The sequence below is a fragment of the Phocoena sinus genome, chromosome 10 (assembly GCF_008692025.1).
Source record: "Phocoena sinus isolate mPhoSin1 chromosome 10, mPhoSin1.pri, whole genome shotgun sequence".
In the NCBI taxonomy this organism is placed as follows: Eukaryota; Metazoa; Chordata; class Mammalia; order Artiodactyla; family Phocoenidae; genus Phocoena; species Phocoena sinus.
Window position 1 is genome coordinate 96,211,719 of NC_045772.1, and position 25,437 is coordinate 96,237,155.

The 25,437-nt window shown below is 40.4% G+C and overlaps 1 protein-coding gene and 1 long non-coding RNA gene across 3 annotated transcripts in view; one reads left to right on the forward strand and one right to left on the reverse strand.

Annotated features, from left to right (window-relative positions):
* Positions 1-10,362, forward strand: part of LOC116760238 (scavenger receptor cysteine-rich type 1 protein M130) — a 31,187-nt gene extending 20,825 nt beyond the window's left edge. The window contains exons 12-17 of one of the 2 annotated variants that reach the window (XM_032644809.1): positions 3,667-3,975; positions 4,334-4,369; positions 4,572-4,679; positions 5,920-6,015; positions 6,996-7,131; positions 9,970-10,362. In XM_032644809.1, the coding sequence (XP_032500700.1) occupies positions 3,667-3,975; positions 4,334-4,369; positions 4,572-4,679; positions 5,920-6,015; positions 6,996-7,012 (566 nt within the window). In that variant the 3' untranslated portion in view covers positions 7,013-7,131; positions 9,970-10,362. The remainder of the gene's footprint in view (positions 1-3,666; positions 3,976-4,333; positions 4,370-4,571; positions 4,680-5,919; positions 6,016-6,995; positions 7,132-9,969) is intronic. The other variant, XM_032644808.1, reaches the window with a different exon arrangement.
* Positions 10,363-10,404: 42 nt separating this feature from the next.
* On the reverse strand, positions 10,405-24,526 carry LOC116760239. The gene is made up of 4 exons (XR_004351686.1): positions 24,485-24,526; positions 17,977-18,066; positions 15,450-15,825; positions 10,405-11,292 (listed from the first exon to the last, which is right to left on the reverse strand). It is a non-coding gene; the product is annotated as an uncharacterized LOC116760239 (long non-coding RNA).
* Between the last annotated feature and the right edge of the window lie 911 nt (positions 24,527-25,437).

Below are 25,437 nucleotides of genomic sequence, written 5' to 3' on the forward strand. Positions count from 1 at the left end.
TGTGAACAAGTGAGGAGAAGAGAATATGTAATTCAGCATTTGACTATTGAATTGCCCCATTTTTCTTTCAAATAGTATCTCGTTACACTTAATATAAAGCAGTCAGAAAGATCAATCCTGAATTATTTTCCCATTCTACACCTTTTTAAGCTGGAAGAAGGTTTCTATCTACCTGGCAGTTTGAGAGAATTTAACATTATATATTTACAATGTTAACTTTATCTATTTGACATTTCCTAAGTCACACTAACATTCTTTTTTAAAAAATTTTATTGGAGTATAGTTGACTTACAATGCTGTGTTAGTTTCACGTGTCACACTAATATTCTTACGTCCAGGATGAAATACACCCAGTTTGCTGGAGGGACATATACTTTCATAAAAGATGAATTTTGTAAAAATGTAAAATTTAGGGCTTCCCTGGTGGCGCAGTGGTTGAGAGTCCACCTGCCGATGCAGGGGACACGGGTTCGTGCCCCGGTCCGGGAAGATCCCACATGCTGCGGAGTGGCTGGCCCGTGAGCCATGTCCGCTGAGCCTGCGCGTCCGGAGCCTGTGCTCCGCAACGGGAGAGGCCACAAAAGTGAGAGGCCCGCGTACCGCAAAAAAGAAAAAGAAAAAAAAAAGTAAAATTTAAAATACACATTAAATAAGCAAAGTTTTAAAACAGATTTTTTAATATCATAATCCTTTTATTTTTTAAACATCTTTATTGGAGTATAATTGCTTTACAATGGTGTGTTAGTTTCTACTTTATAACAAAGTGCATCAGCTATACACATACATATATCGCCATATCTCCTCCCTCTTGCATCTCCCTCCCACCCTCCCTATCCCACCCCTCTAGGTGGACACAAAGCACCAAGCTGATCTCCCTGTGCTATGCAGCTGCTTCCCACTAGCTATCTATTTTACATTTGGTAGTGTATATATGTCCGTGACACTCTCTCACTTCTACCCAGCATACCCTTCCCCCTCCCTGTGTCCTAAAGTCCATTCTCTAAGTCTGTGTCTTTATTCCTGTCCTGCCCCTAGGTTCTTCAGAACCATTTTATTTTTTTATTCCACTTATATGTGTTAGCATATGGTATTTGTTTTTCTCCTTCTGCCTTACCTCACTCTGTAGGACAGACTCTAGGTCCAACCATCTCACTACAAATAGTTCAATTTCGTTTCTTTTTATGGCTGAGTAATATTCCATTGTATATATGTGCCGCATCTTCTTTATCCATTCATCTGTCAATGGACACTTAGGTTGCTTCCACATCCTGGCTATTGTAAATAGAACTGCAATGAACATTGTAGTACATGACTCTTTTTGAATTATGGTTTTCTCAGGGTATATGCCAAGTAGTGGGATTGCTGGGTCATATGGTAGTTCTATTTTTAGTTTTTAAGGAACCTCCATACTGTTCTCCGTAGTGGCTGTATCAATTTACATTTCCACCAACAGTGCAAGAGGGTTCCCTTTTCTCCATACCTGCTCCAGCATTTATTGTTTCTAGATTTTTTGATGATGGCCATTCTAACTGGTGTGAGGTGATACCTCACTGTAGTTTTGATTTGCATTTCCCTAATGATTAGTGAAGTTGAGCATTCTTTCATGTGTTTGTTGGCAGTCTGTATATCTTCTTTGGAGAAATGTCTGTTTAGGTCTTCTGCCCATTTTTGGATTGGGTTGTTTGTTCTTTTGATATTGAGCTGCATGAGCTGCTTGTAAATTTTGGAGATTAATCCTTTGTCAGTTGCTTCATTTGCAAATATTCTCTCCCATTCTGAGGGTTGTCTTTTCATCTTGTTTATGTTTTCCTTTGCTGTGCAAAAGCTTTTAAGTTTCATTAGGTCCCATTTGTTTATTTTTTTTTTTAATTTCCATTTCTCTAGGAGGTGGGTCAAAAAGGATCTTGCTCTGATTTATGTCATAGAGTGTTCTGCCTATGTTTTCCTCTAAGAGTTTGATAGTGTCTGGCCTTACATTTAGGTCTTTAATCCATTTCGAGTTTATTTTTGTGTATGGTGTTAGGGACAGTTCTAATTTCACTCTTTTACATGTAGCTGTCCAGTTTTCCCAGCACCACTTATTGAAGAGGTTGTCTTTTCTCCATTGTATATTCTTGCCTCCTTTCTCAAAAATAAGGTGACCATATATGCATGGGTTTATCTCTGGGCTTTCTGTCCTGTTCCATTGATCTGTATTTCTGTTTTTGTGCCATACCATAGTGTCTTGATTACTGTAGCTTTGTAGTATAGTCTGAAGTCAGAGAGCCTGATTCCTCCAGCTCCATATTTCTTTCTCAAGATTGCTTTGGCTCTTCGGGGTCTTTTGTGTTTCCATACAAATTGTGACATTTTTTGTTCTACTTCTGTGAAAAATGCCATTGGTAGTTTGATAGGGATTGCATTGAATCTGTAGACTGCTTTGGGTAGTATAGTCATTTTCACAACGTTGATTTTTCCAATCCAATAACATGGTATATCTCTCCACCTATATGTATCATCTTTAATTTCTTTCATCAGTGTCTTATAGTTTTCTGCATACAGGTCTTTTGTCTCCTCAGGTAGGTTTATTCCTAGGTATATTATTCTTTTTCTTGCATTGGTAAATGGGAGTGTTTTCTTAATTTCACTTTTGGATTTTTCATCATTAGTGTATAGGAATACAAGAGATTTCTGTGCATAATTTTGTATCCTGCTACTTTTCCAAATTCATTGATTAGCTCTAGTAGTTTTCTGGCAGCATGTTTAGGATTCTCTATGTATAGTATCATGTCATCTGCAAATAGTGACAGCTTTACTTATTCTTTTCTGATTCGGATTCCTTTTATTTCTTTTTCTTCTCTGATTGCTGTGGCTAAAATTTCCAAAACTATGTTGAATAATATTGGTGAGAGTGGACAACCTTGTCTTGCTCCTGATCTCAGTTTTTCACCATTGAGAACGATGTTGGCTGTGGTTTTTCATATATGACCTTTATTATGTTGAGGTAAGTTCCCTCTTTGCCTACTTTCTGAAGGGTTTTTATCATAAATGGGTGTTGAATTTTGTCAAAAGCTTTTTCTGCATCTATTGAGATTACCATATGGTTTTTATCCTTCAGTTTGTTAATATGGTGTATCACGTTGATTGTTTTGCGTATATTGAAGAATCCTTGCTTTCCTCGGATAAACCCCCTTGATCATCGTGTATGATCCTTTTAATGTGCTGTTGGATTTGTTCCACGTGTAGATATATTTCTGATGTATCTGTGGGGAAGAAGGTGATCTCCACGTCTTACTCCTCCGCCATCTTGAAGGTCTCTCCTTTATTGGAGTATAATTGCTTTACAATGGTGTGTTAGTTGCTTCTGTATAACAAAGTGAATCAGTTATACATATACATATGTTCCCATATCTCCTCCCTCTTGCGTCTCCCTCCCCCCGACCCTCCCTATCCCACCCCTCTAGGTGGTCACAGAGCACCGAGCTGATCTCCCTGTGCTATGCAGCTGCTTCCCACTAGCTATTTTACATTTGGTAGTGTATATATGTCCATGCCACTCTCTTACTTCATCCCAGCTTACTAAAACAGAGATTTTTAAAAGAGTTTCAAATCTCTCTTTTCCCCTGTGACCTCCTGGGAGTTTTATCTTCTCAGAAATGATCTAGGTGTCTCTCTCTGGCTTTTCAGACAAAATAAGACTTCAGGAAGGAACCACTAATTGTTCTGGACGTGTGGAGGTCTGGCACGGAGGTTCCTGGGGCACAGTATGTGATGACTCCTGGGACCTTGACGATGCTCAGGTGGTGTGTCAACAGCTGGGCTGTGGCTTAGCTTTGGAGGCAGGAAAAGAGGCGGCGTTTGGCCAGGGGACGGGGCCCATATGGCTCAATGAAGTGAAGTGCAAGGGGAATGAGTCCTCCCTGTGGGATTGTCCTGCCCTGTCCTGGGGCCACAGTGACTGTGGCCACAAGGAGGATGCTTCTGTGAAGTGCTCAGGTGAGTGCAGGGGGTCTGGATTGAGCCTGGAATCTCTGGCAACAAAGAGAGGGTGGGCCGTAGAGTGCATTATGGAAGGCCTGGAAGTACCAACCCAGGGATCTAGTGGGGAAAGAATCATGTATGTTTCAGTCTGAAGAATGATGAAAACATGTGTTGTTATACATTGGCCTTCACCGAGGACAAGCACATAACTTACATGTATCCGTGTGCAGAGAGACGAAAAACTAGGCGCCTCTAGTTTTGGGTGGGAAGGAGTAATTTTCTTGGTTGAGAGGCTAAAGCCTCAGACAGGACACAGATGTAGTGGTTCCATATATTACTCCCAGAACTGAGTCTCCCCTCTTTTCTCCTACAGAAATTGCAAAGAATGAAGGATCACTAAACGCCACAGGTATCCAAGGGGATTACGAGCATGGGGCTAATTGTCTGCGTTGTTTAGAATCCCTCTTATTAAGATACTTTGGGTCAGAGTTCTGAGGGTTTGAAATTTACTTCAGCAATCCTGTATCTGACTTAAGAGAGGGACAGCAACTGGTGACCCAGGTCTTTTAGCTAAGACATTATTACCTCTTGTGATGTTTACCTGTGCTCAGGTCGCTCATCCGTTGTTGCACTTGGGATCCTTGGGGTCATTCTGTTCGCCTCTCTCACCGTACTCCTCTTGTGGATTCAGAAGCGAAGACAGAGACAGCGGCTTACAGGTCTGGGCCAAATTATGTTGTCTCTAACGTTTCTATGGGATAAGAAGTTTCTTGGGATAATAAAACCAAAAAAAACGAGATTCAGGTATCAAATGGCCAGAAAGAAGAAACCTAGTAGAGCTCTAAGCAGTTTCCCAGAAGAGGGAACAAGAATTCAGAGAAGAAAAGGGGCACTGCTTGTACTGATGATCGCTATACATTATCTACACGTATAATTGGGACATTACAGAATTGATAGTTTAGAATGAGTATGCTTGTACGGTTCAGGATGACCCCTTTATTGCCCAAACATTTATTTGCTCCTACTATATACTTACTACTAATTTCACTGTTCCGTCAAGAAATGTGCTAGGTTCTGAAGATGGTTCAGACTCGGATAATCAAGTGTTTTTGTCTTTGTGGAATTTCCAGTCCAGTGGAAGAGATATATATGTAAACAAATAAATTGCAATGTATTATTGTACAGTATTATGAATAAGGAACAAAGGGGCACAGAGAATAATTTACTGAAAGAGGAAGGGGAGTATTGGAGGCTTCTAGGAGGTTTTGAGACAAATTTTGAAGATAGAGATCAAAGAACTGGGTAAAGTGCATTCCAGGGAAAGAGAAAAAAATGTACAAGTGTAGAGAAGCTTAAAGGATGGAACGTTTATTGTTTTGGGGGGAAGTAAAAGTTGAGTTCAAGGAGAGAAGCTCCTGATAAGGCTGAAGAAGAGGGAGGAAACAAGTAATGAAGTTCTGTATTGCCCAGTAAGAAGGTTAATAGTCATTAAAGAGTATAGTGTAGGGGAGCAAAGTAGGCAGGCAGGCTCTTACAAAGTTCTGTTTGGCAATGGGACGTCTGAGGGGTTGAAAGAAAACCACGTTACTGACAAGGATAGGATTTTGAAATTGTTGAGACGAAAGATGAAAAGGACTTTATAGTGAGAATGAAAGGGAAAGGATAACTTTTATAAAGATGCTAGATAAATCTCCAGTGAATTACAGAAGACTGCTGGCTGCCTTGGGGGAAGAAACTGGGTTGTTATAAGATGGCAACTGGGGACCCGGTTTAGCCTCACCCTATTACATTTGAGTTTGTGGCATCGTGAGGGTAAAGCTTGGTAGTAGAATGGAATGGAAACAAGACTAGGGCATGGGTCATGATTAGCTGTGTTTGCACTGCTGGGAAAAAGCACACATAGGGAAGGAAAGTTTTATTATGGCCCTCTGATCCCTAAACTACAACCTCTGTTGCCAGTTTCCTCAAGAGGAGAGAATTCTGTCCACCAAATTCAATACCGGGAGATGAATTCTTGCCTGAAGGCAGATGATCTGGACCTACAGAATTCCTCAGGTCTGTGAGTTCTTTGAGGGTCTGTGGCCCTGGGGTTCAGACCAGTAGCTGCAGTTGAAGCTGAGGCATTCTGCTTTACATAGTAGTGGAAAGAAATCTCAGACATAATAGGAAGTCTGTGATGTACAAAAGGAAGAAAAGCAGGAGTGAACTAAAAAGTATTCTTAGAGAACATAAAAATTGTAGTCAAGAGACCTCTGGCTAAGAGGTCCATGATTATTTCTGACAGAGGAACCATGTGGTAGAATATTATGACTTGGACCTCTTTTTATTAAAACAGAAATTAATCTTCTACAAGTTAAACTTTTCATATCTCTTTCATAGTTTCCTCCATTCCCACTCCCTGCTACTTTCCTTTCTCTAACATATTTATTATATTTTTCTAAAAGTTTAAACTTTCTATATCTTCATCCCATCAGAAGCCATCCCTATTCACAGGACTAGCCTTATTTCCCATTACATAATAAGCCTTTCTTTGTCCTCTGACTTCTATTGAGCACCAATTCTACCTCTAGGAAGCGTAACTCTCCTAGGTTGTAAGAAATATCGCAATAGCCACTTCCTCTATGAAGGCTCAGTGCCTTCTCAATAGTCCTTAACTTCTGAGAGGGACCTGCCTCACTTCTTCAATCCAAGGGATTTGGTATTTGCCAAAACTAACGCAGGGAAATATATATAAGGTGTAGGAAAGACTTTCTGTGCCCCTTAAATCACACTGTTTGTCTTCCTAATTGTGAACGTTGTTTTGTTTTGTTTTTAACGTCTTTATTGGAGTACAGTTGCTTTACAATCATGTGTTAGTTTCTGCTGTATAACAAAGTGAATCAGCTATACATACATATATATATCCCCATATCTCCTCCCTCTTGCGTCTCCCTCCCACCCTCCCTATCCCACCCCTCTAGGTGGTCACAAAGAGCTTCTAAGGCACTTGAGGGGAGGTCTGATTTATTTCCCAGTAATTATTTTCTTCTTTTCAGAAAATTCCAACGAGTAAGATGGTTTTAATGATGCTGGACTAATTTCTGTGTCTAAATCTCTTCCTATTTCTGGATGAAAAAAGGAGACCACTCTGAGGTACAATGAAAAGGAAAATGAGAATTATAAGCCAGTGAGGTGGGTGAGAAGAATTTATTCAGCATTGTTCAAAACAGATTCCTTTTAAGAATTGAGAACACCTCTGGTATTAAAAAGAAAGAATGTACATACACATATATTTCCATATATATGTTTATGTTTGTATGTATATCCATACTCAGAATATGCAACAACTTTTTATAAATATGACTCTTGTCCATCGCTTAGTTACATATATTTTAAGCAATAGCAATTGTACATCATGTTGCTAAGGAGAAGCTGGGTAAGTAAATATAAATAACTTTTCTAAAGATATAAAGAGTCATTTCAGAAAAGAGATAAGACATATCTACAGTTGCATAATGCCTGCTAGGGTAAAGATAGTATAAGATACTATAGGAGTATAGAAAGCTTGACAGTTTGGAGACAGTTTGGAGAGATTGTGAAGATGTGATGTTCACGATAAACATCACATGACTGAAAGATAGACCATTCTAGGGAAAGGACATAGCATGTACAAAATGTGGCACAGAAGAGAATCACACCTTTGGGGAACAGTAAGTTTTTCATTCAAAAATATATTATGTTAAAAAAAATATTGAACATATTTGTGTTGACAAGTGGTGTCCTGAGCACTGAAGATACAGATAAAAAAGATGCTATTGACGATGACATGATTGTTTAATGAAAGATCTCACAGTCTTTGTGTGGGAGTGTGGAGAGCCTATGTGGAGGGAGGGGAGTGATGAGAAGCTAGGCGGGGAAGGCTGGGTAAAGCCCAATGACAAATGGTCTTATCTGTTGTATTTCATGTTCATACTTTATTTTAGGGACTGTTGGGGAGATGGTGGGCTTTGGAAGATAAAGCTGGGGCAAGATATGATCAGATTTGCATTTTATAATTTGCTTTCACGAGGAACGTGTAACAAAAAAAGTGAATAAGGCAAAAAATTTAAGTTATACATCAAAAATAAAAGATGGTGAAATGAGTTAGTAGGTACATCTTCTATTTTTTTAAATTAATTTATTTATTATTTATTTTTGGTTGCACTGGGTCTTTGTTGCTGCGCGCAGGCTTTCTCTAGCTGCGGTGAGCGGGGGCTACTCTTCATTGCGGTGAGCGGGCTTCTCACTGCGGTGTCTTCTCTCGTTGCCGAGCACGGGCTCTAGGTGCACGGGCTTCAGTAGTTGTGGCACACGGGCTCAGTAGTTGTGGCTCTCGGGCTCTAGAGTGCAGGCTCAGTAGTTGTGGCACACGGGCTTTCTTGCTCCGCAGCATGTGGGATCTTCCTGGACCAGGGCTCGTACCCGTGTCCCCTGCATTGGCAGGTGGGTTCTTAACCAACTGTGCCACCAGGGAAGCCCCACATTTTCTATTTTTTAAAACGATTTTGGGAGGACTACACATTTGGAAATGATATATGGCAAAAGTATGGGGTTTTTTGTAGGGATATTTTACATGACATATGAGAAATACAGATTGAGACAGAAAAAATTTGGAATTCTCAAAAGTACATAAATGTAAAGTGTAATATATTTGTATACACATACACAGAGCTGTTATAAATTGTATACAGGATAAAGTGTTAATATATGTATACAAAACATATATAGTATTATAATATATATATACATAAAACCAATTGTTAAGACAAAGACAACATCTAATAAATAATTGGGCAAAGTTATGAAAAACGGTTCACAAAAAATGAATTTTAAATGACTACTAAATATTTTTAAAATGCTCAGGTTCACAGTATGTCTGGGAAATTCAAGTTATGATTAACAATGAGATATTGCTTTATATAAATCAGACAAACAAAAATTTAAAACAGCACCAATATTTCTTGTTGGTGGGAATACAGAGAAAAATGTAATTTCAAACATTGCTGTTGGTAATGAGAAGTGTGGTAGCCTTTGGAGAAAGCAATTTGGAAACTTCTATTAATTTTTTTTAAAAATACTTCACGGATCCTTTGATCCAACAATTCTACCCCTAAAAGATTCTTCCATACAGATAAAGCTATTAGTATGTAAGAACAAATATACAAGGGTTCCTTTTTGCAGCCTTGGTAGCACTGCCCAAAAGCTGGAAACAAATCAATGGGGTAGTGGCTGGAAAAATTACAGTGCAGCCAACTAAAAAAGGAAAAATCATGCATAGAATTTAATAATGTGATTCCAATTTTGTGTTCATGTTATTGAATACAATTAAACATAATATTTACGTCTATAAAATTATCCTGTGTATACATGTAAAGGAACATTAAAAAATCCTAACAGATTGTAAACTAAGGACTGTGAATGACGTTTTAAAACATTTTTATTGGACTATAGTCGCTTTACAATGCTGTGTTAGTTTCTACTGCACAGCAAGATGAATCAGCTATACATATACATATATCCCCTCTTTTTTGGATCTCCTTCCCATTTAGGTCACCACAGAGCACTGAGCAGTTTTGATAATCTCAAATATATGAATATTATTCTGATGAAATAAATAATGATTAAACTACCTTTTCCTTAAAGAGTAATCACTACTGAGCCACTGCTTCAGAATCACATGGGGTGCTTTTAAAAATGGCATTTCTGCACTGTAGTTCTCTGCAATAGAAAGAATTCTTACGCACACTGAAGTTTGAAAACCTTTGCATTTAAGTTTCCTGTTCAGGAAAGTAGTATGATTTTTAATACATGTGAGTGAGCGAGCATGTGTGTGTGTGTGTGTGTGTGTGTGTGTGTGTGTGTGTCTGTGAGAGAGAGAGAAAGAGACCGAGGGACAGATGTAATGTAATACATTATATTACATTATAATGTAATTCTTCTAGCATGTGCGTATGAAGAGAAAAGTAACACTTTTTCTATTTATGTCTTTAGTTCAGCATTTAAGATACCTTGATGAAGACCAGGACTATTGAACGAGCAAGAATCTACCTGTATACTGAAGATTACAGTACAGTCCTTTGTCTCCTAGTATTCCGAAGACCGCTGATGAATTTCTAAAAATTAAATTGGTGAATGTGACTACTAAAAATTGTATGCAAGACTTTCAAGGGTATTAAAAGGAATACCCTTTTAATAAATAAATAAAAAGGAATATTGCTGATTTGAATTTGTCTTCACTTCTTGTTCTTGATTTTATGAATTTCTGAATGGGCTTTCTGACTTTTTTAGGATTTTATAAATATGTATTTTTATTTGACAATGTTTTCATTTGCATGTATCTTTTTCTAGTTTGGTTTAAATAATAATTTTCTTCTTATTACCAAATCAAACATTTTTCCTATACTTTTTTAATGAAGGGAAAGTTAATGATTTTTGAAGGTTTTATTAATAACGTACGGTTATCTCTACAACGCATAACGCTCTTGGGTTCTTTCATTTCTTTCTGTCACTGTAACTCTGATCACTGACAAAAAGTGCACAGCAAAGCCTGCTAAGGGTACAAAGACTCAATGGCTCACTTCCTCGTTTCTTAGGGCAGCATAACTAAAGCTGAAATGAATGCATAAATTATGTCTTTTCTATATAAATATACCTCTTACAGTAAAAGTTTATATTTTACTAAAAATCACTTATCCATGTAACATATTAATATAAAGAAAGGTTAACATTTAAAGAAAGATATATAGTAATTCAAGACTGTTTATAGAGTTTATTGACTTGTTAAATATCCAAGTGTTAGATGCAACTCGATTTCTAATCCTTTCTCAGTATTTGAGTACTGCATGCACCCTTTTCTAGCCCTTAGGGCTTCAAAGCAACTATCATGTAGAAACATGACATTTGTCTCATTTCCCTTTTCTTTTGCACCTCTCGTCAATTTCAAAGACAGATCTTCCTCGACTTACAATGGGGTTACCTCCTGATAAACCCGTGGTAAATTGAAACTATCCTAAATCGAAATGCTTTTAATACTCTTAACCTCCCGAACAAGATAGCTTAGCCTAGCCTACCTTAAATGGGCTCAGAACGCTTACATTAGCCTACAGTTGGGCAAAATCATCTAATACAAAGCTTATTTTGTAATGTTGAATATCTCACATAATTCATTGAATGCTGCACTGAGAACAAAAAATGGGATCGTTGTCTGGGTACAGAGTGGTTGTTCGCCCTCGTGATGGTGTGACTGATTGGGAGCTGTGTCTCGCTGCCACCACTGCCCAGCATCACGAGAGTATCCAGCAGCATGTCACTAGCCTGGGAAGAGATCAAAGTTCAAAACCAGAAGTACAGTTTCTGCTAAATGTGTATTGCTCTGTCTCACCTCTACACGTGCTTGGGTCCTTTTATCCTTAATCCTATTTCAAAATCAAGTTTTTAACGACTGACTGGAAAAGACTCAGCGTCACCTTTCCTTTTACTGTTTAGCATGTAATGTGAGGATTTCATCCCTGAGTCAGTTGAAAGCAACTTCTAATAGAAAGAGGAACATCACAGAAATAGACAAAAAAGAGAAACATTTCCACCTACAGGAACTAATGAGCACTCAGAATGAAACATAAGTTTGATATATGTTCTCCCCAGAGAGAAAGCTTAGAGGCTTAGCTGAGAGGAAGGGGAGGTCCCATGCAGAACACGAGGGGGCTGTCCCACTGGGACCACATTTGTGTATGATGTCTCAGACTATCTAGTGCATGGACTGTGGACCTGACTAGAGCTGCCAGCTTATGGGCAGAGAAACCCAAAGGTGAAGGGTAGAGAATACTCACCTGGCCTTCCTAGATGGCCCATCTTTATAATACTGTCATCTTTATCCTTATATACAGCACAGAGAATATCTGTATCTGAGCAACTAAGATAAAGTTCTCTGGGTCAGAGACAAATATCTGGAAACTCTTTCACAGATCCTCAGATTCTATAGGGTTTCCCATATCCTTATACCTAGGCATTAACCTCAGCTCAGTTAGGGCCCCAAATACTTCCTCATGCTCTCACAGGAATACCAGGAATGGACTTCCTAACCCAGTCCTGACCTGTGTCCCCCAGGCATTTCTATCATACATGAAAGTGAGATTTTTAAGAACTCTTAGCCCAGGGTCATTGAAAAGTCTCTAAAGCCCAGAGAGGAGGAATTGTTTCCCCAGACCATGTAGTAAGGAGCGTATTTCTCAGTACCTCACATGTTAATGGAACCCCTCCCTTCCATATCTGCATATATATATTTTCTAGGCTCCACACTGAGATAATGTGTTCATTAACCTCACTGAAAAGGGGGGGAAATGAGAAAAATACATTGAAAAGGATGGTCATTGCAGATAGGACATATAGCCAAAAGGCCACATTTAAGGGTACACTGGTGCCTGATTCAGACTCACACATGAAGATGCAAATAAGGATAAAGGAATTCTCTGCCCCAGTTCTGTCACCTTCTGAGTTACCAGGATGATGAAGCCACAGAAACAATGGGAATAATGAATGTCTCAGTTGAATTAGCCAGGCCTGATCCTATATATATCATAAAGGAAACGTTTAGTAAAATCAGATAGCTTCATTTCTATGAAAGCCTCAATGGTCCCTTAACTCCAGCACATCTTCCTCCTCCAAAATAGCCCTTTCCTCCTTATGCAGAACTCTGTTCAAATATTTTTATCCTTTTTCATATAAAGTCTGTTTATTTCTCCTTGTATGAACATCAGGGGACGATAGCATTTTAATAACCACGAGTGAGATATTTTTAAAGTATATAAATATTTGCCTTTCCATTTAAAAATGATGTTTGAAACTTTAAGATTAATGACTCAAAATACTAATATAAGTAGCTAAAGGAGTAATATGTGGGTTTGTCGATTTTAAATGATATATGAAGATCACAGGGAAAGACATTAATAGTACAATGGAACCATCCATTTTTTAATTTCTATATTGAGCGTTATTTTATCAAGGGAGTGACAATTGAGGGGTTTCTGGAAGTTTTAGTCCACAGCATCCTTATCATAAGAAACAACTCCTTTTGACTTTGGAAATTTTTTATACAAATGTAAGGGAAGTAACCAACCACTGTCCATGAAGAAAACTATCTATTCAAGGCTATCTTGAATTTCAGTTTAGGTCCCAGAGATTGGGTAGCAATGTGTATTTTTAAATAAATAGATTAGGCATATTCCTTGCCAGGGAGCATCTCTGAAGAGCAATGGTTTCCTGGGCAGGAAATTAAGGCTAGAATGTTGGTGCCTCACACCTGAAGATATGTAAGTTGAAGTAAGCAAGACTTGGAGGAAATGAATGAAAAACTATTGTGATGGTAGTATACTTTTAGAAAGCTAAGAGGATGGTTTCCATTCTTGGAATTAATTTCTAAAAGAATGAACTCTTAGAATAGTACGTGACCAATGTTTAACCCTCCTGACCCAGCACCCTGAAGAATCCCCGTGAAGAAAAGAAACAAGTAGCTAGAAGAGTCCTGTGGTGTGATCACTAGGTTTTCTGCTGAAGGTAAACAGAGCGCTCCCCTTTGCACTACATAGGCAACAGAGCTGCATTTCCTATTACCAGTTCCTCACTGTTTCTGTCTCCTTTTATGCTCTAAATGGCGGGGGCTGGAAGACTTACAATTTCCCACAATCACTTGCAGGAAGAAGCTGAGGTAAATTCCACCAATGATAGGTTCTCCTATTTAGGGGAGATTTAGTTTTGCAGGGGCCTTTGCACTTGCCTGAAAATTGCTAGCCTTGGTGTTGGTGCATCCTTCAGAAGTGGTTTCCTGGGGTATTTGAAACTTTCTGATAAGGATTTTGTAAGCACTTGACTTCCTGTAGGAAACCACTTCCTGCTTTAAATACCTACAGGGCTTTTTGTTTGATGCCTCATTTTAGAACCCCAGGTCTCCTTGAATTCACTTAACCCTTAGAAAAATTACATTTCAGGAGCAGGACAATCAGGCTTTAGAGTTGTATCCTCTCACCCCAGAGTAGTGAAAGATGAAGAATAAAACGACATTCACAAGGAATTTGTTGGGCAGGTAGACCAATGAGAGACAGACAGACAGAGAGACAGAGAGAGACAGAGTAAAAGGAATTATACTCAAGGGGGGGTTGGGGAAAAAAAAAAAAAGAAATTATACTCAATAAGAAATAATCAGAAACTTAAGAAACAAAACTACAAAAGAAATGCACAAGCCTAGAGATGAAGAAAACAAAAACTTTTGATACAATCAAGCTATTAAGAAAAATCAATAAAATTTAATAAATAACATATTAAAAAAAGAACAATAAAAATAAAATGGAAAATAAAAGGGAAGAAATGTGCCCCCAGAAACCGCAGGAGCACCTATGAAGAGAAAAAGAACATACAAACATAGAAAGTGACACACACCCCCAAAGAAACAGGTGCAGACACAAAAGACCAACATCCCACAGACATTTTGAATATCACCTTAATAGATATCCACACAGTTTTACAAACACCAAAATGAATTGTGATTTCAACAGCTCTTTATCACAAATTATTATAATTATTAGACAATGAAGTGACTTTCCCAGACTATTTTAACTTCCCACTCAATGTGGAAATTCCTCACCTAACAGTTCTGAAAGGTTGCGCCGGATTTTTCTTTAATATTTCTACTGACAGTCTGTTTCACCTCAGAACAATCTATTTCATGTCTCCAGTCCAGGTATGTCTCTCCTCTTCTCCCCTCCTCTCCTCTCCTCTATCCTCCCCTCCTTCCCTTCCCCCAACTCCTTCTTTCTCTGTCTCCCTCCCCCTCCTCCTCTTTCTTCTCCTGTCCACCCTTCCCCCGCCCCCTTCGCTTCCTCCGTGTCTCTCTCTCCCTTTCTCTTTCCGCCTCCCTCTCTCCCCACCCTCCTCCAGTTCCTTATATGCTTCTCCAACTAGAGATTCCAAGTAGATGCCTTAAAGACCCATCTGGATGAACGTACTGCACTTGGTCAAGAGAGGTGGACAGAGGTAAACAGGTAAACATGATAGGTAAAGCTGAGGGAGAATTATGTCTAGGAACTTACATGAAAAGAAAAGCTGATGTGGGAGAGGAGCGATAAAAATTAGTTTCACTTGATAATAAAGAAGAAATGTTTGGGGGCCATGAAGCTTTGGGTAGAAAAAGAAAATCTATAGAAATTCCTTCTCTGGGCAACTGTCTCTGTGAAACCATGCTCCATTCCAAGATGGGAGAGAAGCATGGCGCTGATATAAGAAAACAGTGCAATGTGGACAGAACATTTCAGAATGTTCAGATGAGTTTGCTACACGACCATCTTAGATGGAGAGAGAAAAGTCTCAGCTATGGTCCTGGATTAAGTGACCACTTAGTCTTATAAGGACCATGAGTTTTTCTTCCCCTGCAAGAATGACTATATATGTTGCTTTAGGAGAATAAGATAATGTAAGTCACTCACCTAGGATTTCACCTGGAAATAGGAAATTCTCTTGAGATTTAAGTTGAGTAAAAACAGTTGAGTGTAAGAAGCTATCAGTTCAACAAAAAATTCCTGGTAGCACAGAACTTTTCTGAGAGTCTCAAAATATTTAATATCTTTTTTTCCAGTATAAACACAGATAATGAGGGTCTCAAAAGACCTCCCCCATCTGAGATAAGATGTCACAGGACTCCTTGCAGGCTTAGCCACTCTTAAACTGATGGCCCAGGGGCACAGATCTCAGCCTCAGAATCCCTGGGCTCTCTTGCTACCCTCACGAATAGTGGGGGATCTTCTCTCATCTCATCTTCCTGCCCTCCAAGAACTTCTGTCCTTGGTGACTCCAGGGGACAGCCTGAAACAAGAAGAAAAGTGTTTGATTCTACCTGTGACCCAGAAGAATGATAACACTCATTTTAGAGAGCAGGAATAATGGGAGAGATGCAGACTGTAAAAATTTCTGTACGTCATCAGACACTCAGAACCATCCTGTCACGACGGGACTTTATGCCTCTTGGCCCATAGTCTGGGGAAAACTTGTAACAAGAGATTACTATTTCTCAAGGTGAATATACAAGAAATGGGAAGGAGGAAATCACAGCTCCAAAACAGTCAGTCCTCAGTGACAGACCAACCTTTTCTTTGTGACTTGTCCTGACTTCTGAAATATCTATGCAGATAATCCCAAACTTTATAATGCTTGTTATATCAGGGAGTTGCTACATGAGCTATAAAAAAAGTCAGTCTTCACCAGAAGGCTTACAACTTTTCACCTTACACAGAAAAAAGAAAACAACAGCTTTCTAATCTGTTAATTAAAAAATATTACAGCTGAAGCTCTCGTGCTTCTATCTCTAAGGTCCTATGAGTTTCTAAAGAAATCTGGATTAATGTTCTCCCCCATCTAACCCAAGAAACTATATATCTGTAAGGAAGGTCAATCTAGTATATTAGGGGCAATGGCCCTCGTAATGTAAGAAATGTCACAAAATATTCATATTCTGGCATTTCACCAGACACTCTATACTTTGGTTCACATGCAGAATTAGTGCAAAAATCGTTTGACCGTGCATGGAACGAATATTCAAGTTTGAGAAATATGGTCATAGAAACACCGCATCAGTGACTGAGAACAGGGGTGGAAGGGGGGCGGTAACCACAGAAACCGAGATCTAGCCAGCCTCTGTGAGGACACAGAAATGCCTTGAAAAGGGCAAAGTCGATGTATGAGAGAGATAGGAACCCACTCAGATTTTCTACTCTCAGAAAGGATAGCTGTACTCTCCTTGGTCACTTAGAGAGGCCTAGGTGACAAACCCGTACCCCTCCACGAAGGAGATACCCACTTCACTCATTGCTGGAAAAGGAACAGTTTCAGACAAAGCCACTAATTTGACTTCTTTGAAATCATCACTTGGGGAATTGTGTTCTGACTTCGGACTCTAAGGCAGACAAGGGTCTCAAGGACAGTGGCAGAAGTGAAGTGCAACGTGAAATAGGGAAATGGAGACATTTATACAGATGATTGATTGTGAGTTACAGTGACTTCATGTGAAGTTTGGGGCAATTGACTTAAACTTTTCCAACTACAACAATAAAGTATATATTCTCATTTATATAATGGCAGTGTTGGGTTAGACGCTCTGGTTGCTTACAATTAAAACCATGTTCTACTTTATTTTACCTCAGAGAAACCCTTTAACAGAAAGGGTTTTAAAATAATAAATGATAAATATTTTTTAAAAATAACCTTTTACAGACCAGGCATTTTAATTTTGTGAGAGGGAAACCTGGTCAGACTATCTGTAGGACATCTGACGTTCATATTGAAGGAGTGATAGGGTTGATTCAGAGAACCGAAGGAGTCCTCTCCCAGTGATGTCACAAGGGAGCCATAGAACAGCACGAAGAAGAAAGGAACTGCCCTAACCTGGAGAGCCAAGTCACCTGACATACACAATCTGCAGGAATTAGGACCAACAGGTGGTCAGAATGTCCCCTAGAAAAATGGACTTTCAGCCTCCCCAGGGTGTTTGTATGATGATCTATCCCGTCACTTATCCCTATCACAATGACAACTTTATAACAAGTGCCTGGAGAAGAGGCACTTTTTTCACTGTCTAGCAAGAAAAAAAAAAAAGGTAGCTTAATCACTGAGTCACTCGAGAGAGAGAACCTTGATAAGAAGAGGAACATCACAAGTATAGATAGATGAGAAAGAGAAACCTTTCCACATACAGGAGTCCCTAAATCATAAACCTATGTTTATTATGAAGGTAATGAGGAGTTAATGAGAGCTCAGAAGCAGACATCTGCTTGAAAAGTGTTCTCCCTAGAGAGAAGACTCAGAAGTCTTGGGCTACACAGAACATGAGGGGGATGTCTCACTGAGCCCAGACTTGAGTTTGGGATTCTCAGATATCTAGTACGTGAACTGCGGGAGTAACTACAGAGCTGTCCGCTTATGGCCATATGAAGCCAAAGGTGAAGGGCAAAGAATACACACCTGGTCTTCCCAGATGATCCATCTTTACGCCATTGTTTTCTTTATCCTTATGGACAGCATTACGCAGAGAATACCTGCATCTGAGCCACACTATGACAAAGCACACTGGGTCAGAGAGCATCTGGAAACTCCATATATCCCCAGGTTCCACAGGGTTCCTTAGATCCTTAAGCCTGGGCGTTATGTAGGCTCAGGCAGGGCCCCTGATACTTCCTCATACTCCACAGGTACACCAGGAACGGACTTCTTAGCCCAGTCCTCACCTGTGTTACCCAAGTACTCCTATCACATATAAGATTATAATTCTAAGACCTTTAGCCCTCGGTCATTGAGACCTTGGGGATCAGAGAAGAGTAGACATTTTTCCTCGTGTTCCCTGCATTATAACATATTATATATAACATATATTACACATATATAACATATTATATATAACATATATATAACATATGTTATATATTATATAAAATATACCATATAATAATAACACCTTCTCCTCGCTCCATACACACATTCCCTCATTATAGTTGGCCTGTGTGCTAAAGCCCACCATGGCACTTACATTTCTTTACATGTTGGTCTATCTCAAGTAAAAAGGAAGAAAACATGACAAAGAGAAAAAATACAAAGAGCATAGCAAACAAGGCATAGAGCCAAGGAACACCATTTGGGAATAAACTGGCCCCTGGTACAACTTCTGCCATCGAGGTCTGAGGACGCAGAATTCTCTGCCCAGCTCTCTCACCTCCTAGGTAATAAGGCTGATGAAGTCACAGCTTCAGGTACAATAGGACTCATGCAGGTCTGGATGGGGATTGGCCAAGCCTCATCCTGTAACTGCTAGATAGAAACAAGTAATCTCAGGGAGCTTCACTTCCACCACAGCTCCACTGAACCAAAAATATTAGACAATCAGATTAGCTTGGCCAAGGTCAAACAGCTTGCGAGCAGCTGGTGTGGCACTGAAAGCTGGCCTGCTGAGTCCCAGCTCCAGGCCCTTTCCGGTGCCCACAGTGCTGCCTGCCTTGCTGCCTGCCCGGGCCTGTGTTCCAGCCTGGCACGGATCTCAACTCCTCATTCTCTCCCTCACCCATGCCCAGCTCATTTGTCACCCAGCCCTTCTGTTGCTAGTTTGCATTTTTTCATTCTTTCAAGGAGAACTGCTTCTCTCTCTCCTGGGTCTGGGGTCAGGGCTCTCCTAGGGCTGGTAGTGAGAGGTTGGCAGGCCTGCTAGCTGGCCGCTCAGTGGTTACTTCCACTGCTGGGGCCCATACTTGGATACCTCAGCACTGACCCCCCATGCTGCTTTCACCCTGTGCCTCCCTAGCCTCAAGGCCACCCCTAAGTAGAGGACTCACTTTCCTCTCCTTAGCTGGGCAGTAGGGGCTGCTGGGATGGCAACAGTAGACCTAAGAGTTAGAGGAGCCTGGGTCTCCCGTCTCTGCACTCCCAGGAGAGCCCGTCTCTTTCCCTAAAGCTTCCTGATTTAGGGCTCTCTGTGAAGGCCCAAAACGTACTGTGAGCTCCAGCCCCAGGGCCTCTGAGGGTAGATTCTACTACACATATTCAGAATGTCCCTCTCACTGCACTGGAACCACATCCATTCACAAAATGAAGAAACTATTTCCCTAGACTTCACAGCCCTCGAGCCAGCCTTACTCAGCAGGACAATGTCTAAATTGAAAAACCAAAAAAAGGACAGATTTTCCCTGCCACAGGGAACACTCTGTCCCACCACCACTCCCCCGTCCACACAATGATCTCAATTCCTTGTCTGAACTCAACCTTCTCTAAGGTGACTGACCAGGGCAGACCCACTGACAAGATGCTAGTGTGGTTCCATAGTCTTTGCCAGCTCCCAAGACTTCTTATGTACCATGTCCAGGAGCCTCCATGCCTCATCTCCATCTGCATGAGTGTGTGTTTCCTCTTAAGGTCCACAAACCCCCTATTTCTCAACAGAACAGCAAAGAGAAATCTCTGATACCAGGACACTGCCTAAGAACAAAAAATGTGCCCAGTGCAGGACTGGATAAGAAATATGACGTCTAAATACTGCTTCTCATCCAACTGAGGAAATAAAATCCCAGGTGGAAAAAGCAAGGGTCATTATGGACTGGACCATCGGGGAATACTTTATGGAACATTAGAGAAGAAAAATAACCTTTAAGCAAATGCAACTGAAAGGAAATTATCTGTCGAGAATCAGAATGACTTCCTGACTCTAAGGGATGTAAACAGGAAATGAAGATGCCTATGTGCCTTTATTGGCTTTATTTTTGGCTGAGTCTCAGATATTAAAATTCTCTAAGTTTTTTTTTTAACTTATCACGGTAAGAACTAATGTTTAAAAGCTGAAACAAAGAAAAAGTGTCCAGACTATTTTACTCTTATTTTTGCTAATAACTACACTGTAATAAAATCTACATGATTGTGTTGTTTTGTTTTGTGTTGACATCTTCACACAGAAAGGTTCACGTTTTTGGGTTAAAACAACACTCATTGGCTCCAGCACATCTTTCTCCTCCTAATAAAGCTCTTTCCTCCTTATGAAAACTCTGTTCATTTTCTATTCTTTTTCACATAAAGTCTGTTTATAACCCCTTGTGTAGGAAAAAATCAGGAAAAATGCAATTTAAATAATCCTAAGTGAGGAGGCTTTAAAAAAGCAATATAGCATTTGCCTTTATTCTTTCAACAAAGCGGGGATTTTAAATCTGGAGTTTCATTTAATGATTCGAAATATAAATATAAGTAATTAAGGAGAACAAAGAACAAATAAGAACAAATACAGGAACAAAGAAGTTAAAGTAGTATAGGAAATGGTATAGGACATATATGCACTACCAAATGTAAAATCAATAGCTAGTGGGATGCAGCCACAGAGCACAGGGAGATCAGCTCGGTGATTTCTGACCACCTAGAAGGATGGGATAGGGAGGGTGGGAGGGAGGGAGACACAAAAGGGAAGAGATATAGGGATATATGTATATGTATAGCTGATTCACTTTGTTATAAAGCAGAAACTAACACACCATCGTAAAGCAATTATACTCCAATAAAGATGTTAAAAAATAATAAAAGATATGGGGCTTCCCTGGTGGCGCAGTGGTTGAGAGTCCACCTGCCGATGCAGGGGACACGGGTTCATGCCCTGGTCCAGGAGGATCCCACATGCCGCGGAGCGGCTGGGCCTGTGAGCCATGGCTGCTGAGCCTGCGTGTCCGGAGCCTGTGCTCCCCAACGGGAGAGGCCACAACAGTGAGAGGCCCGCGTACCACAGAAAAATAATAATAATTAATAAATAAATAAAAAGGTTTAAAAAAAATAGAATCTCTTTACATTTTATTTTCTTTAGAATTTTTTTCCAGATTTGTTGAGATATAATTAACATATAGCATTGTGTAAATTTAAGGTATACAACATAATGCTTTGATACATGTACAGATTTTGAAATGATTACAATAAGTTTAGTAAAGGCTTCCACCACCTCACAGTTACCTTTTCTTTCTTCTTGTGTTGAGAACATTTAAGATCTAGTGTGTAAGGGCAACTTTCAAGTACATAATATAGTACTGTTAACTACAGTCACCATGTTGACATTAAATTCCCGGAACTTACTCATCTTATAGCTGGGGGTTTGTACCCTTTCACCACCATTTCTCCATTCTTCCACCCCCCAGCCCCTGGGAACCATCATTAACTCTATTTTTAAGAGTTTAACTTTTTTTAGATTCCGCAAATAAGAGATATCATAAAGTAGTTGTCTTTCTCTGTCTGGCTGATTTCAATTACCAAAATGCCCTCAAGGTCCTTTCACGTTGTCACAAATGGCGGGATTTCCGTCTTTCTTATGACTGAATTATATTCCATTATACACATGTACATCACATTTTCTTTATCCATTCACCTGTTGATGAACACTTTAATTGTAGTTTCCATATCTTGGCCATTGTGAATAATGCTGCAATGAACACAGGAGTGAAGACACCTCTTTGAGATACTGATTTCATTTCCTTTGGATATACACCCAGAAGCTGGACTGCTGAATCGTATGGTGGTTCTATTTTTAATTTTTTGAGGAACCTCCACACTCTTTCCATAATGGCTGCACCAATGTGCATTCCGACCAACAGTGCACAAGGGCTCCCTTTTCTTCTCAGCCTCACTAGAGCTTGTTGTCTCTTGTCTTTTGATGACAGTCACTCTAACAGCTGTGAGGTGATGTCTCATTGTGGTTTTGATTTGACTCTCCCTGATGATTAGTGATAGTATCTTTTCATGTATTGGGTTGGCCAAAAAGTTCATTTGGGTTTTTGTAACGTCTTATGGAAAAACCCAGACGAACGTTTTGGCCAACCCAATACCTCTTGGCCAGTTGTATGTCTTCTTTGGAAAAATGACAATTCAACTCCTTTGCCCATTTTTTAATTGGATTTTTTTTTGGCTATTAAATTGTACGAGTTTTTAGTATAATTTAGATTCTAACCCCTTATCAGATAGATGATTTGCAAATATTTTCTCCCACTCCATAGGTTGCCTTTTCATTTTGTAGACTGTTGTGCAAACGTTTTAGTGTTATAGAGTTCACTCATTTTTGCTTTTTGTTGCTTGTGCATTTAGTGCCACATCCAAAAATTGGTCTCAAGACCAGAGTCTATGAGCATTTTCACTATGTTTTCCTCAAGGATTTTTACAGTTTCAGGTCTTATATGTAAGCCTTTAATCCATCTGTAGTTAATTTTAGTATAAGGATATAATATAGGGGTCCTGTTTTATTCATTTGCTTGTGAATATCAAGTTTTACCAACAGCATTTATCGAAGAGACAATTGCTTCCTAATTGAGTGTTCATGGCACCCTTGTCAAAAATTAGTTGGACACTTGTAAGAGAACAATTTCCAATAGAATGAACATAAATGACCCAACAATAGCATGCCAGTAGCTGGAGAAATTGGTAAGCCACTTTAAAAAAATCATTTGTTGAAATCTACAAAATATACACATATTATACCCTATAATCCAGAATATTCCAAAGAGTATATTCCTGAGTATATTCGTAAGAAAAACTTTCATCAATTTTGGGTAATAGTGGCTGATATGAATATCCTTTTATATGTGTTTTGGTAGATAAACTCATTTTTTCTTTCCTATTATATAGCTCTGACACCAGTTCTACTTATAATAACCAAAAACTAGAAATAATTCAATGTCCAAAATGCAAATAAATAGTGATAGAGACTTTCATTAGAATACTAGATAACAATTTAAAAAAAAACTGCTACATGTAGTAACTTATTTGAATTTCGCAGATATACTATTTTGTAAAAGAAGCCAGGCCAAAAGAAATTCTCACTGTTCAAACTGCTCAACCACACGAAGAACTAATCTACGGTAATAAAAGGTCGGTACATATAGTGGTAGGCAGGGAAAGCAGGCATGAGAGTGCCTTCTCCGGCGTAGAAAATATTCTTTATCTAGCAAATACATATATGGGTATATAGGTAGGTATCAGTTCTTTAGTTGTACACTTAACATTTGTGAAATTTACTCTATGCAAGTTTATAACTCCATAAAAAAGTAAAATTAATAAAGTACTAGGCTTTTTAAATGAGCTGGGGATTTTTCCCCTCTATTTTCTGCTGCTTCTCTTTTTTAAATTTAGGGGGGAGTTGAAGATGGCGGAAGAGTAAGACGCGGAGATCACCTTCTTCCCCACAAATACATCAGAAATACATCTACACGTGGAACTGCTCCTATAGAACACCTACTGAACGCTGGCAGAAGACCTCAGCCCTCCCAAAAGGCAAGAAACTCCCCACGTACCTGGGTAGGGCAAAAGAAAAAAGAATAAACAGAGACAAAAGAATAGGGACGGGACCTGCACCAGCGGGAGGGAGCTGTGAAGGAGGAAAAGTTTCCACACACTAGAAGCCCCTTCGCCGGCGGAGACTGCGGGTGACGGAGTCGGGGAGCTTCGGAGCCGCGGAGGAGAGCACAGCAACGGGGGTGCGGGGGGGAAAGCGGAGAGATTCCCGCACAGAGGATCAGGGCCGACCGGCACTCACCAGCCCGAGAGGCTTGTCTGCTCCCCCGCCGGGGAGGACGGGGGCTGGGAGCTGAGGCTCGGGCTTCGGTTGGAGCGCTGGGAGAGGACTGGGGTTGGCGGCCTGAACACAGCCTGAAGTGGGCTAGTGCGCCACGGCTGGCCGGGAGGGAGTCCGGGGAAAAGTCTGGAGCTGCCGAAGAGGCAAGAGACATTTTCTTGCCTCTTTGTTTCCTGGTGCGCGACGAGAGGGGATTCAGGGCGCCGCTTAAAGGAGCTCCAGAGACGGGCGCGAGCCGTGGCTAAAAGCGCGGACCCCAGAGACGGGCATGAGACGCTAGGGCTGGGCTGCTGCCGCCACCTAGAAGCCTGTGTGCGAGCACAGGCCACTATCCACACCCCCCTTCCGGGGAGCCTGTGCAGCCCGCCACTGCCAGGGTCCTGGGATCCAGGGAAAACTTACCCAGGTGAACTCACGGCGCGCCTCAGGCTGGTGCAACGTCACGCCGGCCTCTGCCGCCGCAGGCCCGCCCCGCACTGCGTGCCCCTCCCTCCTCCCCGGCCTGAGTGACCCAGAGCCCCCGAATCAGCGGCTCCTTTAACCCCGTCCTGTCTGAGCGAAGAACAGACGCCCTCCGGCGACCTACACGCAGAGGCGGGTCCAGATCCAAAGCTAACTCCGGGAGCTGTGCAAACAAAGAAGAGAAAGGGATATCTCTCCCAGCAGCCTCAGAAGCAGCGGATTAAAGCTCCACAATCAACTTGATGTACCCTGCATCTGTGGAATACCTGAATAGACAACGAATCATCCCAAATTGAGGAGGTGGGCTTTGAGAGCAAGATATATTATTTTTTCCCCTTTTCCTCTTTTTGTGTGTATGTGTATGCTTCTGTGTGAGATTTTCTCTGTATAGTTTTGCTTTCACCATTTGTCCTAGGGTTCTGTCCGTCCGTTTTTGTTTGTTGTTTTTCTTTTAAAAAAACTTTTTTCTTAATAATTATTTTTTATAATAACTTTATTCTATTTTTTCTTACTTTATTTTATTTTATACTCTTTCTTTCTACTTTTTCTCCCTTTTATTCTGAGCGGTGTGGACGAAAGGCTCTTGGCACTGCAGCCAGGCGTCAGTGCTGTGCCTCTGATGTGCGAGAGCCAACTTCAGGACATTAGTCCACCAGAGATCTCCCAGCTCCACGTAATATCAAACGGCGAAAATCTCCCAGAGATCTCCATCTCAACACCAACACCCAGCTTCACTCAACGACCAGCAAGCTACAGTGCTGGACACCCTATGCCAAACAATTAGCAAGACAGGAACACAACCCCACCCATTAGCAGAGAGGCTGCCTAAAATCAGAATAAGGCCACAGACACCCCAAAACACACCACCAGACTCGGACCTGCCCACCAGAAAG